Here is a 17,436-nt window from a genome sequence, read left to right as displayed (position 1 = left end):
CACAACTGGATGCTTCTAGGCTTGGTATACGAATTAGTTAGGCGATTTTCATCACACTTCAGGCACGTGTAGTCAGCCCTATGCAGCTTCTGGGCATGACCAAATTTTTGGGATCTATGGCATTGCCCAGATGACGTTCTCTTTCCAAGAAGTTCCGGAGTAATTTTGAGACTGCAGATTGAAGTTAACTCATATATTTGTTTCTGAGTGTTGTTAATCTCCACTAACATAGTGGCATTGGCGTTTTGTGAGCTCTGTACATCCGACTCACATTTATTGGAGTCAAACCATGGCTGATACGGTTTGTTTCGATCTCTTCTGAGATGATACCCTCAGTGTCCTCTAAGTACAATTTTGGCAAAAGTATGATATCGCAAGTTTATATTATCCAAAAATTTAGTTAATTTAAGGTAATCGCTAACTGTAGTGGACTGATTTTTCCCAGGAGTAGGCGATAATTTCATGCTTGATAATTGGTGTGACCGAAGTCCACTTGTCAAGCAGAACGACCGGAAGAACCTTCTCACTATTGATGCTTGGTATATCCTTTATAGAAATATCATAGTCCATGTGACCTTAATGAATATAGAGTTTGATATCCAGGCCATTTGACCGCAAACTTCTTCAGCAGCATTAAAAATAAAAATAAAAATAAAAAAAGATCGAGTGCTCGTTTTCGGTCTAAATTTTGGATTAAGTGGTCCGTGTCTAAGTTTTCCATAGTCAGGATTAAATAAAATTCTTACCTGTTAATCAGCCAGTGATGTTCACTGTATGAAGTACATTCATCACCATAACCAACTTTATGACACTCGTGACAACAATAAATGCCTAATATAAATCGGAATAATCATTAATGACTGAATAATACAAATTTTTTGAATGATAATCGCATAAATCATAATGACAAAACCGATTACAAATGACGTTCTATGTAGAAGCTAATTATTTATATCAGCAAGCATTTTTAACTGTATTGCTGGTTGTTAAGTGTAGTATCTATTGCAGTGGCGCACTCAGGATATAATCTTGGATGGGGCTGAGCGCTCAGGATTTAACCCTGGGGGAGGCGAGTTGAGTAGACGATTTGCGAATACACACTACGCATCGCATACGACCTATGACTGAGCATCTGCAGTGATCGCTAATTCATAAGTAGTATAGAAATAGAAGACACGACACAACATAAATAAAAAAAATGAATTTTAATTAGGAAACAATTTTTAGAAAATTTTCTAGGGTTTATTCGTTTTCTTTGGGGGGTGCCCGAGCACCTTCCCCCCCTCTGGTGCGCCACTGATCTATTGATACCCCTCCTCTTCGCCCCAACCAGTGTGCAGTAGCAATGCTGTATCTTCACTTGGTATTCGGAACTTTTCTTCGTAATTCGATGAAAAATTTTCAGTGTTTGTTAGTAGCGTCATATAGTGACGTGAATCAAAATTATTTGAAGCTATACATAAAATATTTGAAAACACGCATGGTACGCTGGGTAATCTACAAAAAAAAGATGGCGGCTGATTGTAAGTAATGTGTGAGTTATTGCACATTGTTGCGAGAGAATTGCTTAATTAAACGTGATCTGGGCTTCTAATGCATCACTTGCAGGAAGTATGGATATTCCAACAATGAAGTCAAATGGTAGTATAAAAAGTTAAAAAAAATGTAAGCCTCCAAATAATCATTGTTTTGTGTATCCATACATGTGTTATGTCACGAGACAACGGTGTCGCTGACAATGAGCTGTTGTGCGAAGTGGAAACTGGTAGAGAGTGCCAGTTCAAAATGTATTATCTCTTTAATTTATATAAAGTAATATTACCAGTGGTGCTTTAACAAGGCTGTATGTTCACATTGTTTTATATTATTCACTGTTTTTTTCCCGTAAGTTTGTTAGTGTTTTCTGGATGTCTGTCATAAGTCTATAAAGTTATATTCGAGTTTCTAGTTATCCAGTAAACCTCGTTTTAGGTAGCGATGTCATCAAGAACGCTTCGCGATATGCTAGTGAAACAAGAACCACGGACATATAGTAGCTTATGTTTTGTGTGTGGAGGCCCAGGAGGAGAGTTTCAGCTTCATTCGAAACCTCAGGAATCAGGTCCGTATTTTTCTTTCTTAGAGAATCATCAGCCGCCAAACGGAGCCGAGAGACCAACTTCAGATGGAGTTGTGTCAGCCTGTTTAGTGTGCTTTTCTTTTCTTACTCAGCAGTGGGAAACTTATGAACGCAGTAGGACTCCACAGAATAAAAGAATCTATTGGTTGAAAAGGCTTGATAAAGGTCCATTTGCAGGCATGGAGTTAAGTTTACAGCAGGACTATGAGTCACTTTTTGATTCATCTCATGCAAATAATGACCATACAAATCATGAGAGAAATATGATTAGTCAGTGTATGTCCAGTGAACCTCCAAAACCACATTTAAAATATTTTGAGCGTCCAGAATCCAGGGAATCTACAACTAGTAGCCATCACAGTAGAATAGAAAAAATTGAAACTGAAGGTGAGAGCAGTGTTCTAGACCTGAGTATGCCAAGCCGTGCTTCTTCTTCATGTTCTTCAATGATACCTGCATCTCCTGGGTTTAATGGTGATGCCTGTTATGTTTGTGGAAGTGAGTGTCCAAAAGGTAGTATGGTGAGTATTTTTGCCAAACCCATTGCTAACTGCCCATTCTTTCCAAGTCTTTTCCTTTATCCAAGACCACCCAATGCTAAACCAATGGATGTACATGGTAAAGTACAAGTTTGTGAACCTTGTTATCGACATCTTCTACAACAGTGGGATACTTATCAGCATCAAAACATTCCACATTCTGAACGAAATTATCAACTTAGGAGAACATTGGGAGCAGGTTCTCAAGTACTGATGAAGTATGAATCACATTCATCACCACCACCACCACCGCCACCTCTACCACAACAGGATACATTTATATGTTTCACATGTGGGATGGAAAATTCATCATCAGTTCAAAGAATGATTAGTGCTCACCCCGAAAGAGCTGGGGATCCATATTTCTCTTTTCTTGAAACATTTGTACCCCCTCCTGGTGCATTAGCACTGTCTTCTCAAGGAAAGGCAGTTGTTTGTTCACTGTGTTATAAGTCTCTGTTTCGTCAGCTTCGTGTTCATGAACTATCTGGTATTCCAGAAAATAAGCGAAAATATAAAATTTTAAATGAGAGCTCACCTAGTGATTTCAGTGTTTTAAGACAGCATTTGAGAAATAATGAACCAAATGAAAAACATGATGAATGTACTGTTTGCTATTTGTGTGAAAGACTTGATAATTTGATATTTGTAGATACTTTGCCTCAAGGTGGAATGTATTTTCCTTTTATAAGAGGGTTATCAAAACCACCAAATGCAAAACTTATTGATCAGCTGGGAAAAGTTTTGATATGTTCCCACTGTTATTCGTCTCTGAGGGGCCAGTGGGAATCATTTGAGTCTGCACACATTCCCTATTCCCAAAGACAGTATAAATCTATGGCAAGTTATAAAACAAAAGCAGAAAGCAGTCATTGTTCTAATGAATCCTTATCTAGAAATGCCAGCTCTGCTTTGCACATTCAGGTCTCTTCTCCTGATTTGCAGATGGATCTCAGTAGACATGCAACCAGTCATGAACCTTTGTTGACAACAGTGTCTACATTACCTTTAACAGGCATCATTACATCACATGCTAATATTTCAGCTCCTTCATCCAGCAGTTTGCATAGTCCTAGATCTAGTGATGTCGTGCCAAGTTCAAAGTTATATTCATCTAGACTAAACGAAGATGAAAATCCAAATTCTGTCCAGTTTCATAATACTCCTAGAATTTCAGGCCCTCTAGACGTTCCATTAGGTAGGCCATTATTTTATCGTGTAATTTGTTATGTTTGTGGTGAATATTCTTCCCCAGGGCATACGTTTCCTATAAAAGCAACTTCAGAGCAGCCTCTTCAAACCTCAGCAATAGAATCAGAAACTCCAGTGCCATTTTTTCCTTTTCTGTCCAAACATACACCACCAGTAAGTTCAGAACCAATAACAGAAGATGGTACTGCATTAGTTTGTACATACTGCTATTATTCATTAATGGCACAGTGGTTAGCATATGAAACATCACCTCATCCTGAAGATAACATCCGATGGCAGCGTAAATATAATACACACCATTATGTTTGTTATATATGTGGCATTACTACATATAGGAAAAGAGTTTGTTCTATATCTGTTAGAGATTTTCCATTTTTGATGGAACATCCTCGTCCTCCAGGTGCTCTTACCTTACACAGTGGTGAGCATGTTGTTACTTGCTTAACATGTTTTGAATCTTTAACATCACAGTGGAAGGATTTTGAAAGAATGAAAGTGCCAATTGAGATGAGAAAATATAACTGGATTGTATTACCACCACCACCAGAGAGTGATAAGGAGAGATGTAGTACTGGGGTAAGATTAGCATTTTTTATAATAAATTTATTTCTTATTATTTCAGATAGTTTATAATATAAATTTTGATCACTAGCTTGAAAGTGCCATTTTATCACTGTATAGACTATAAAAACATTTTTAGTTTTCACTCTGATTTTGCATTGAATAAAGTTTAATGGTTTCTTTCACCAGCTGGTTTCATAAATATGGCATTATTATGATCCCAGAGAGCGAAATGTACAGTTAAATTTTTTACGTGCATATTTTTATTATTTCCACCCATTTTAGCATTTCCTTGCCCCCTCTTGATTCCTGACAACAACTGGTATTGTGAATTGTGTATATCAAGATAGCATGCTTTTCTGTTAATGAATGAAAGCAAGAAATTCAAATTGTTTTATCTTTGCTTAATTGGAGTATTCAACATAATTATTTTTTATACTGTGTGTATAATAAGAATTTTTGATATCCAGAGCCATTATCTACAAATGCAACTTAATTGTTAGTTCTGATTACGATTTTTGTGTTGTTCTAAATGCAACTTAATTGTTACTTTTATGAAGAAAATGCATTTGAGCTCAAAATGTGTTTTTTGCATCCTTTATGATATTTATTTCTCCTGCCTGATTACGATTTTCATGTTGCTCTAAATGCAAGTTTTATGTTTTACAATTAAGCAGCGTTAAAATTATTAAAGAAATGTGCCTTGTTATTTTTGTGGCAGGTTACTTAGCCAAGCTTACTAACCAGATATCTGCTAGTTTATTCTTACCTTAATTCTTTCCTTAAATTCAAGGAAAAATAATTAATTAAAAAAAAAGCCAGATTTAAATTAAAATACCTTAAGTGTTGCTGCTGGAAATTTTGCTTTCACAATAGATAGTTTTAATAAAGCTAACTTTTAATTAAGTGATCTTTGTTATTCAATCTTCAAATGACTGAACTTTCAGCTAACAGACTTTTGAATTTGGTTATGTGAGTTGGATTATGTTGGTTAATGTGTACTCGTAATTGCATTCCTCTTGAATAGTTTCTACCAATGTTCTGTCACTTCTTCCATTTATGTCTTTCAAAATAGCTATTTCAAACATTTTGTATATCTTTAGTTTTCATATTAATTTTATTATGTCAGATTCCTCTTACAGTACTTTTCCTATCATTTCTGTGCCTCCAGAACATTTTGCAATTTTCCAGATATTTATCTTTTCTATTCTAACCAGTCTTCCTATGATTTTTCATTGAACTGCTTTTACACACTGCTTTGTTTTCTTATATTTTACTGTGTATTTTTTTAAGCATAACCAGATTTACTTACTGAGACCTTTTGATTTGCTTTCTTCTTTTCCACGATGACTACTTCTTTGGCATCCACTATGGAGTTCACAACATGCTTTCTTGGCTGAATTAATTAGCATTTTCATCAGTTTGTCACTCATTCTCCCAGGTCTGATTCTTATCTACATTTTTTTCTTGAATAATGTTTGTATATTTCTGTCTACACTTCACCTCTGCAAGCTGCTCTAACTTTGATTCTTTTCAAAACTTTTCTACATGCTTACATAAAGTTATCATATACAGTTAGATACCATTTACATAATTAATAGTAACTAATATATTACTGTTCTGCCCACCTTAATATAACTATCATCAGGAACAGAATATATGAAAATACCACATGAAAGAATTTGACATTTTAGTTAAAATGTTAAAAGATTAGTTTCAGCAAAAGAAACGAGAGAAAGATAGAGGAATGTCACATGGATGAATTCCTAATCCATTTGCTTAAGATAGAATAGAAATGTTCATATTTTATTAGTTTTGTGTTGGAGGAAGTTGAGTAGCACTGAATACAGAAGAAAGAGCAGAAACTGATAACTCTTGAAAGTGGTGTTTGGAATATTAGATGTTTGTCGATTAACATCACAAACATCTAATATTCCAGGTGAGGTCAAGGTGAGGTCCTATTTCAGTAACCTAGTTACTTAAACAAGATCATTCAGTCCGTCCAGTAGAACTGGCACCTAGGTTGACAACTGTATTGAATAGAGGAAATACTTACATGTTGTTTTTCTAGATTTTGTAAAGTTGTTTGATAGCATACCGTATACTGAAATTGAAGACAATGGTCACTTGGTGGTCTGGAAATAAATATTGTTAAGTGATAGAAAGCAGTAAGTAGTGTATAGGGTGGTAATGTATCAGAGGAAAAGGGTGACAAGTGGAATAGCACCATTCTGTTCTAGGGCTTCTGTTGTTTAGTAAGTTTAATAGAGTAAATGTATGTTAATGATAGTTAATAAATATAAGTAATTATTTATATTACTATTATGTACTATTTATAAATAAAGAATAAATCTGTTTAATATATTTTAATCATATAATTTAAGATATCAGAGGAGGTATTCAGGTTGTTTACAGGTGTTGCCAAATTGTGGAATGGAAAGAGTAATAGTATAGAGTTCTGTGGGAATTGCCACAAGAGGATTTGAATAAGTGGTACTTTGGGACAGGAAGAAGTAAGGATGTCACTTTGATGTTGAAAGTTTAAGCTTATTCACTTTAATCATAGAAATTGGAATGAGGTTTACTGTATTGTTGCATCTTTGCTCCAGAAGGAAGTAAGGGATCTGGGATGTTGATAGACAGGAAGTTGGAATTTGGAGACACATTGAAAAAAGTTAAGTAAAGGTTACTTATAAAATTCTTGCCATAACATGAAGGACATTAAAAATTTGAATAGGAGGTGGTTTCAGGCCCTCTGTAAGCGTTATGTACAGAGTTCTGTACATAACTCTAGTCAGCATATCTGATAAGAAAACACCAGAGAAAGAGAGAGAGAGAGAGAGAGAGAGAGAGAATAACTGACATTATTCTATGGAATGTTGAATGCAAGGATTGATTGAGAGAATATACTCAGCAGATAGAATAATTAGAAGAGATGATATGACTGAAATGTATAAGTAACTTGTGAGGAAAATGTCTGATATACAAAAGGGAAATATTGCATAGGGTGACAGGCAGTGAAAGAATGAGAGGGTTATCCCTGGAATTATAAGGGCTCATGTGAGTAAGGAAGTGAGTAGATTTATTTTTTATAGAGGATGGTGAATTATTAGGGCATACATGCCACCCACTCCATTGCTGGAGTGGGTGGCATGTATGCAAGTGTTGAAAAGTGTAGGTGTGATATGTATTGTGATCTGAACATTTGACCTCCTGTGCAAGTCTTGTGACATCTTGGAAATAATATTGTTTATATCAAATTCATCCATTAAGAAATTATTCAGCGATAATAAATCAAGTATAAAGAGACATTTTACTAAAAAAATTTCCCTTTTTTTGGAAGCCAGATACAATTCTCAGAGTATTTTTTTCTCATAGTTATCAATGAAAGGCATAATTCTTCTTCCTTGAATGATTGTTGATCTCTGCTCTAATTACTGTAAAATGGGAAACAATTTCTAATGCCCACTCATATCTATTTATTATTTGATATTTCTAGCAGTACAAATAAAATTCTCATATTCCTATTTTCAAGGTACAGTTTCTATTCTATTCCTTTGTACTAACGTTACTTAGTAATACTGCTGTGATGGTATGCTGTTCATGTTTTGTACTATCTATTCAGTAGATGGCATTGTTTTAAGAGGCATAGTGAAGTCCATTTGTATTCTATTCCTCAGAAGATATTTACTGAATAGGTAGATATCTTTTGAGGAATACAAATGGACTTGACTGAAGCTACTGAATAGGTGATATCTTCTGAGGAATATCTTCTATACTTTTAAATTTAGATGGAGAAAAAATTATTTTGGAATGCACCTAATAAATGCACATGTTTATTAGGTGCATTCCAAAATAATTTTTTCTCCATCTAAATTTAAAAGTCTAGAATTTTGTTTCCTTCTTTATCTCCATATTTCCTACTTTATCTGTTATAATGAACGATTCAGCAGATAATGATTAATTTAATTTACTTTTTTGTACCCAAAAAGTTAAATGAGGTGCCCTGTAAAGACGATAAGCTTGCGATATACTGTTATGTATTATTTACCAGGAGGAACATGAGATATAGGATACTTAAAAAAAAAGCTGAGCAGCTTTCAGTGGTTAACTGTAAACTGAAGTGCACAAAGATTATCGGAGAAAACTGAAGACATTAGAAGACAGTAATCAAACCTTGAAGATGCAGTGGCAGAACCTGAAGAAAACATTGATTGAATCAGCTAGAGAGGCATGTGATAAAGTTGTCTGCAAGTATAGAAAAATCATTACTCCCTGCTGAACTAAAGAAATTAAATAGGCCATCTTGGTAAAGAAGGCATATTGAAAGTTCCTAGCAAATTATCGTATACTTCGAGAGAATACAGAGAAAAATCTAAGAATGTAAAGCAGTTTGTAAAAGTAGCTAAACAAAAGTCATGGGAAGACTTTGGTAAGAATGTAAGATGTAAATATGAGAGCAGTGACAAAATGTTTTGTCACCTCTCTCTCTCATATTATATTTATTATATAAAATATTAAATTTATTATATATATTTCAGAATTATGCTACCTAGAAACTGGAGATATTGTCTGAAATAATTATTCTGAAAGATTGCTAAATGAAACCAGAAGTGACAGACCAGTCTTATACAAAATATTCAAGAGGAATGCAATCAGAAGCACATATCATTGCTTGAGATTGAAGAAGCTGTCAAAAACTTGAAATGTGGAAAAGGCAGCAGGAATAAATGATATTCAGCCAGAAATGCTCAAATATATATAAGTATAGAAATTTTACCATGGCTGTCCTGCATAATTCAGAAGGCAGGGATAAAGGGTCAAATTTTGGATGATTGGAGTAGAACTCTCATGGTACCAATCTATAAAAAATGGGAAATAAAATACAGATATATTTCCCTACTGAGTGTTCAGATTTATGCAAGCATTCTTGAAAACAAGCTAAGAAAAATTGTGGAAGAGAAACCTGGAGAAGAACAAATAGGGTTCAGGCTAAATAGAGGATCAGATTTTCACTCGAAGACAAATAGTTGAGGAATTGTAGGAATGAGACATATTGTCAAGAGAAAGTTGTCAAGTTATCTGTTTCAAACCTATAATTATATGCTGTAAATGGGATATTTTATCAATTTATGCTAAATCAGGTGCAAGACAAAGGTGCACATTATCAACACTGTTATTCCATTATTCATCATCTTTCCAATAATATATTTTTGTTTAATCTTTAATGTTTAATGCAAGCTAAGATTGCATGTAAAGTATCTTCATGACCTGGCTACTTGTGTAAAGAGGCTGATGACTTCATACCAGTTGCTGTTGTCCATTATCCATATGTTTTAAAGATTATAACAATTTTTTTTATTATTATTATTGTTTAAGTTGTTTAAGACTGCTATTTCTTTTAGCAGAATGTTGCTCTTGGGAAGTTTTGATTTTATCATAATGTTGGCCATGTCCAAATGAATACTGTTAACCACATTGAGATATAGATCATACAGCCTATGTTAATGCTGGACATGATTTCCAGTATTGGCTCTTGTCTGGGTTTGATGTCAAAGATGTGACTCTGAATGAAGATATTGTCTTCATCTTCTGTAAGTTGCTCTGCTGATTCACCCCACCTTTGTTCCTTGATAGCAGCGAGTTCTACCTAGAAACTTGTCCCCATAAGTCTAAAATGCTGATGGAATTAATGTTCTTGTCGCTGTACTGTGGATACACTAAAGTTTGAAGTCTGTTTGGGTAGCAGCAATCAAATTCTTTCTACACCTTCATGTTGGTGAGCCTGTTAGTAGCTATGGATATATCTCCCAGCCAACAAGCATTAGATCATCAGATTGGAGGAAACTATGTAGGAGTAAACTGACGAAGTCTGAGGTTGAGGTATGGTGCCCGCACTAGACCATACTAGGCAGTATGAATTTTATTACTCAATTTAATATGATCAATTTGCTTTAAGCTTGAAGTAGTCAACAACCACAATTGGATTCCAGAGCAAATTCCCAGTTACTTTTTCTCCGGTTTACTTCCAGTATACAATATGAGTGATGTTTTCAGAATTATATTAATTAGCAGTTGGCCTAAGGGATTTAAAGTTGTACCTCAAAAAGAAGAAATACAACTTTAAATCCCTTAGGCCAACTGCTAATTAATATACTGAACCAAACCTAATGGTAATACTTTCTGAGGTTTTCAGGTCAGTTAACAAAAAATCTTGCTGCTGCCAGGTAGGTATCTGTAGGAAGTTACAGTATCAGTGCTAAAGTCATGATTTGCAGAGAAGTTGGGGGGAAATTCTCCATGTGTACTACAGCTTAGTAAGAAATCCGTTGTATATTCCATTTCCCCTTCAGTTTTGACTAAACCTCAAACAATGCCAAAGAAAAGTCTTGAAAAAGAGAAATACATTACATGCAGATAAAGGCAAGTCTCCCAGACTTCCAGTTTCATTTTGCAAATGTGTAGTCTTAGCTTGACATTCGGTGATCTTCAGTCTGCAGAACCAGACATTTCCTAACAAATTTGAATTTCATCTTTAAGTACTACCTAATCTCAGTTTTCCCACTTATACCCTCTCTGAGTCTCATGGTGGCATTTTGGGCATATATTCACTTTGATATGCCATGACAGAAAGTTTTCAACTTGGAATCTCTTATTAATCTTTTTTTTTTTGGCTAAAAATCTCTCAGCCACATTGCCATTAAATGGCAAAGAGCAATAGAGAAGCTTGTTGATTTTCTCCAGTTCAGTTTTCCTAATAGTGAGCTAATCTTTACAATTCCAAGTAGCTTTTTATTTCTAACTGTGCAGATCAAACAGATAGAGATACTGAGACATTTACTATCACCAGTAATCTTACACTGTCTGCTAGAATAATTGATAACTCTAACCACTCTCCAGACACTAAATCTCTTCCTTACAGGTGACTTCTGAGTATGGTGTGCATACTGTTTTTCCTTTAAGCAGTTTTAGATCACAGTTTAGATTTCTTCTCTCATGGAACAACACTCCTACAGTCAAATAGGATGATCTTCATAATCTCTCATGGAACAACACTCCTACATTCAAATGGGATGATCTTCATGATTTCTTCATTTCCATGGAATATTGTTTTTAGCTTTCGATCCAATATTTGCATTCTATCTATCACTGAAGCAATTGTTACTGGTATGATGCACACATTTATTTTCAATTTTGCATTAAATTCTCATCCATTATCTAAATAAGCTTTGGTTCTTCAACACGTGTCAGGACTCTACAAGAAATGAAGTGGGCATATCACAGTTAGCATTCATCCAAATTTCCATCTTCCTTTCTGTTTATAACAAAGCCTGAAACAGCTGTAAGCAACTCTCAGCACATCTAACACTGATTTTGAAAGTACTAAAAGCAGGAAACTTGCATCATTGTCCAAATAGCAGTCATGTTTTCTGGTCTCTTTTTAAAGCTACTGATCATACTTTGGCCTGATAGTGCTTCCACTTCTTTTGCACTTAAATGGTTCTGCTTCATTGTCAAATCTCCCCCCCCCCCACACACAAAAAAAGCTAATCTCCTGACTTTTTACCTTTTCTCTAATTCTTGCATAGACAGTCTTAGTAAATACCCTCTTACCATTCCAAACATACAGCATTCAAATATCCCTTTTATTTATTTTCTTTTTTACCAAAATGTCTTCTGATCCTGATGATATTTCTTTTTATACTGTGTACTGAAGGTATACAATTTAGAGTTGTTTCAGAGTTAATTCTGTTCTGTGTCTCCTTTTTTTCTCTTATTCTAGCAGTATCTATCTATCTATGCTACAGCCTGGAAATTAACCTATATTCAGTTCATTTCTAAGAAGGATGACAAACCTTTGCCATCTAATTACCATCCAGTTTCACCACTTCATTTCTTTCTGAAGTAATTGTAAAAACCATTAACACTAAACTTCTGTGCTACCTTGAATCCTGTCAACTGATAAAAAATCATCACTATGTATTCCACTTCCACCCCTGCTGATGAATAGGGGATCTCCTTGTTTATGTTGCCCACTTTTGGACAGATGGCATTGAAGAGTTTGGGGAATCTCAAGATAATATTCATCATATGTTTTTGTCAAACAAAATAAAGCAAAGTAAGTGTCCATCATATGATCTTCCATCTGACTTTAGCAACTGGGTTTCAGTTTTTTTTTTTCCTCTCTTGATGCACATTATATGTGATTATAGAACTTGGGAATCAATGCTGGTGTTTCTAATATCTGTTCTTTCACCTGTTCTTTTTATATATCACCGATCTCCAGTTTACTGCAAATCCAATACACAGTTTTACTGATGACTGTATACTGTACTTCCCTTTCTCATTTGACCAGCCTTGTACTGTACAAATTACTAAAACTTCAGACTAATGTCTTAAATTCCAAAGTCCAAACTATTCTTCAATGGGCTTCTGATAGCCTTATTAGTTTCAGTGCTAGTAAAACTGTTCCATTATATTTGTTGTTTAAAGAACCATTTCTAGTCTGATTTTTGACCACACACCCTCTAGACAAGATCAGATTTCTTTTTTTGAGATTACTCTAACCTTAAATCTCTTGGCATAATCATATTATAGATATTGCCTCTCAAATGTTCTCACATTTGGCATATTGCACCTAAGAGCGTTTTAATAAGACTTGACTCAGAAGAGAGCAGTTAGGTTGATTAATGATCCATCTCTCACTAATTCAGTTTCCACTGTTTGATTTCTATGAATATTTCCATAGATTCTTCATTAGAATTGGCATCAATTTTCACAAACTCTTCTAAATATGTTAAAACATTGCAGCAGCTATTCAGCTTCATATTTTTCATCATCATCATTTATCCTTTCTCCTACTTCTGTCTTTTGGGGGCATATGTATTACTTCCTCTTATGAAAGCCTGTCAACTGTAGTAAGCTGTGAAGATTTTCTCTATTTATTTATTTATTAATTTTATGCATTTAAAAAAAAATTGTATTTAATTTTTTGCATAGTCTAGAAACCCTGCTCTAAGTAATTGAAGAGAACTTTTCGAACTACTTCAGGCTTCCAGTAAGCAGGGAACTGGTCTCGCACTAGGTGATGATATTCATCTTCCATCTGAATTTCCATGATTGCAATCTTCAGGTCTTCAAATCCTCTGTTAACAAGTTTGTTCTTTCTTCTCACCTTTATACCGATCCATGATAGTAATGTACTATAGGTTGAACAACCTCTTGTGGATAAGTGTTGGTTGTTTTATTACATTTGTAATGTGTGTGTGTTATGAAGATGCTGGTTAAAAATCTATTGAAATATTAATTTGATCTATTATTTATTTTGTTTCTCTCTGGTAGCTTATATTGCAGGGCACTGCTATGGATAACCACTGTCACTTAATCCAGTCATTCAAGTTTCTGATGGCTTTTTTCCTATCTGAAGTATTGATATACTCCTGATGGCATTTCTCTTGAATATTTTCTTTCACTTTTTGCCGTTGGTCATCTCAGTTAACAATTTTTCACATTAATTATTCCAGATGTGCAGAATTTCCTCTGTAGCTAATTTTTTACTAGTATCCAGAATATTTTACCATCTTCATGATATGCTCTATATTCTTTCCTTGACACTTTTATGTAGCTACTTTATAACTTAGTTTTCTTACATTCTCCCCCCCCCTCTAGTATGGTATATTCCAGTTCAGAATAATAGAATAAAATCTTACATGACACAAATGCTAAAAAAATATAGAGGAAAAAAAAGTGAGGAGAGATGACTTGGTTCATGTTTACCACTCCTCAAAATTGATACTGTCTCGGCATTAGCTTGCACTGCCTAGGTTTGTTCAGGACAGTCTCCCTTCCTACCATACCCAAAAACAAAACTCAAATAATAAGTGTCATATAGTAGAATGAAAATAATAATCTCTCTATGAAACAAAAATCTTTTCTAACTTATATAAAAAGAAATAGTTTAGAAAAGAATAAATTGAACAGATCAAATCTTCCATTAGGAAAAGAAAGTGATAATTTTCTTTACTAGTAAACCATCCATTCAGGAATGGCACCTCCTGTAAAATAATTTTTACTTTCTTAAGAGATGGAGGTAAATACATTTATAACAGTGATTCTCAACTTATGGGGGCACCACCCAAAGGGGGTGCGAAGAAAGCCAAGAAAGTGGAAATCAAAGGAAAAACTGAAAAGCTACTTTATTGAAACTATTTATTGACACAAAAACAATATAAAAAGAGAAACATAAAATACACTCTGAAAATAAAATGTATAAAATCCACTGTATTGAATAAACTAGTTATGCATACGGAAACATATCAACATTGCAAAATATACCGAGTAACTAATTAAAACTAAATAAATCTAAAAATTAAGGGCTTCCTTGGGCCTGTATTGCAGAGCAAAACTTTTCATATGATGGTGATACATTGGAACTTAACACTCTTATTTCTCTTTCTCTATTTAGCTGAGATCTATGTTTTGTTTTTAAGTCAGCCACTGCAGAAAACCTGATTTCACAAAGAAAAGATGTTGGAAATGGCAAAAGTGCATGAAAAGCTCTTGACTTTAGTACAGAAAATTCATCAACACCAGCCCAGAATTCAAATAGTGATTTAGATGCAAATTGTCTTTTGATTTCTCTGCTTTGACATGAAGTCTATAAATTGTTCCTCTTCTTCAAATGAGAAACCTTCAGGGATAATTTGAAATGGATTTCTAACTCACTTGTACATTGCCATTATGTTGTCGTCAGTTATAAAATAGTTTCTAAAATTCTTCGTTAACATTGTTTAAAGATTTTCTATAGTTGCAAATAAAACTTTGATGTGTTGCTCTTCTGCCTTTGTAGGTTTTGATAAATTGATCCACATTTGCAAACATTTCTAATTTTTGTTACTTTATCTTTTTGTTCCATAACTCTAGTTTTTTACAAAAAGCATCAACTTTGTCACTCATCTCTAAGATGTGTATTTTTCCCTTGGAGTTGCAGGTTTAATATATTTAGTTTCTTGAATATGTCCACCAAGTAGCGCCAAGTAGCTCAATTTCATCCCAAATAAGTGGTCTCTAAACTTCTTTGCTTCTTAGTGATTTTCCTCTTCCAAGAAAATTGCTATTTCGTCTCTTAATTCATAAACATGATGTAAACATTTTCCCTGTGATAACCATTTTACTGCGAGATAAGATGGTTATTACAGGGAAAATGTTACTGAATGTTCTGCTCCAGCCATGTCTTTGCAAAATTCAGAAAACAGTCTTGATTTTAAGGGTCTCATTTTTATATAATTCACTGTAGTTATAACTTGTTAACACAATGTTTAGACCAGGATTCATTTTCTTTGCAGCAAGAGCTTCTCTATGAATCATGTAATGTGTTCAAATACATTTTGGGTATTTTTCCCTCACGCATGTTTGTAAACTTTTAAACCTTCCAGACATAACTCAAGTACCATCAGTGCAAATTCCAGCACTGTTTTTCTATTGTATGTTTGCCTTTCATATAAAATCATCCAGTATTTTGAACAATTAAGGTGCTATGGCTCTTCTTTCTATTGGTTTACAAATCACTAACCCTTCAACTGCTGATAATCCATCGCAAAATCGAACATAAGCAATTAAATGACAATCCTTGTTGTTATCTGTTGCCTTGTCAAGCTGAATTGAGAATAATTGGTCACAAAGCTTTGACAAAAGTTGTTACTGCATATCTTCACATATATCACCAATTCACCGAGCAATAGTATCATTTGATAGAGGTGTGCACTGTAGTTGTTAAGTAAAACTTTCTCCAAGCATAGTTTCCACATTATCAATTGCAGCTGGCAGAATTTGGTCTTCTCTGATTGTGTAGGGCTTCTTGCACCTAGCTATTTTATATGCAACTTTGTAAGAAGCTGGTCAAGCTTTTTCATTTACAGACAAAGCTTTTTTAATGCTAGATTTTTGCTTTTCAGAACATTTCCATTTGGCAGCAAAGACCTCTTGAGGTTTGTTAACCTACTCCTTATGAAGTGTTTCCAAATGTCTTTTAAGTTTATTCGGTTTCATGCTATCAGCTGCCCAAATTTTCAAACAAATAACACACAGTGGTCTTTTTTCATCATTTACTTCAGTCTTTGTAAAACCGAAATATAAATATTCTGCTGCATACCTTCTTGATTTTACTTTAAAAGTGATATTCTGTGAACCTGAATTTGTTGACGTCGATGCTCCACAGTCGTTAGTTGTTCACCTATATCCAATTAAAAATTTATCCATTTTTCTACACTAGAAAAGATTGTTTTCATACTATGTATCAGAGTCGTTGTGAATAGGAGTAAAATCACTCCGACCATCGACTTCTCACTGCTGGTGAGAATCACTGTTGCAGTGTTACTGCCATCTTGCCATTTTAAGCTTTATTTATACTCGCATAAACATTTCCAGAACATTCGAGACTCCCCATGATGAAATCACAAATGTTTCTGAAAGGCCGATACGATTCAATGGTCTCTGCAGTGATGCCAGATTTATACAATTTTCGAAAGATTTGATGATGTATTTAAATTTGTATGAATATTTAAAAAATTGAATTAATTTCTAGTTTTTTTTTTTTTTTTTTTTGTTTGTTTGTTTGTTTTGCTAAGTTTTATGGGTTTTGTCAGTGTCTCAACACAAGAATTGCAATGGAGGAAAGTGGGGGACACCACAAAAAAACTAATATAAAAAAAATGAGGCACACATGAAAGAAGGTTGAGAAACACTGATTTATAAGGAAACCTGGATCACATTCTTTTTCCTAATATGAGATAGGGATGTACTAAACCAATCTCCTAAGTCAATTTTGGAATGTGGTGTACATCATATGCTGCATAGGAGAGCATAGAAATTTGGGAATGGGGTGAGGGAATTATGATATCATGTGATCCCAAAAAAGGGATGCAAGTAACCAAGGAAATATTACAGTAGAATGTCCTGCAGTGTGATTTGTGGCTAAGGTCCCTTTATATAACCTGAACAAGCAAT

General features: G+C 34.3%; 1 protein-coding gene across 4 annotated transcripts in view; it reads left to right on the top strand.

Moving 5' to 3' along the window:
• The first annotated feature begins 1,571 nt into the window (after positions 1-1,571).
• LOC150110248 (uncharacterized) overlaps positions 1,572-17,436 on the top strand; it is a 416,889-nt gene continuing 401,024 nt past the window's right edge. For all 4 annotated transcript variants that reach the window (XM_090398551.1, XM_090398541.1, XM_090398530.1 and 1 more), the window contains exon 1: positions 1,572-4,446. In XM_090398551.1, coding sequence (XP_090254677.1) covers positions 1,978-4,446 — 2,469 coding nt within the window. In that variant the 5' untranslated portion in view covers positions 1,572-1,977. The remainder of the gene's footprint in view (positions 4,447-17,436) is intronic.

This window comes from Typopeltis vanoorti, chromosome 1, assembly GCF_054136105.1.
Source record: "Typopeltis vanoorti isolate ZY-2024b chromosome 1, IOZ_Tvanoo_1.0, whole genome shotgun sequence".
In the NCBI taxonomy this organism is placed as follows: domain Eukaryota; kingdom Metazoa; phylum Arthropoda; class Arachnida; order Uropygi; family Thelyphonidae; genus Typopeltis; species Typopeltis vanoorti.
This window is presented reverse-complemented; position numbering and strand designations above follow the sequence as displayed.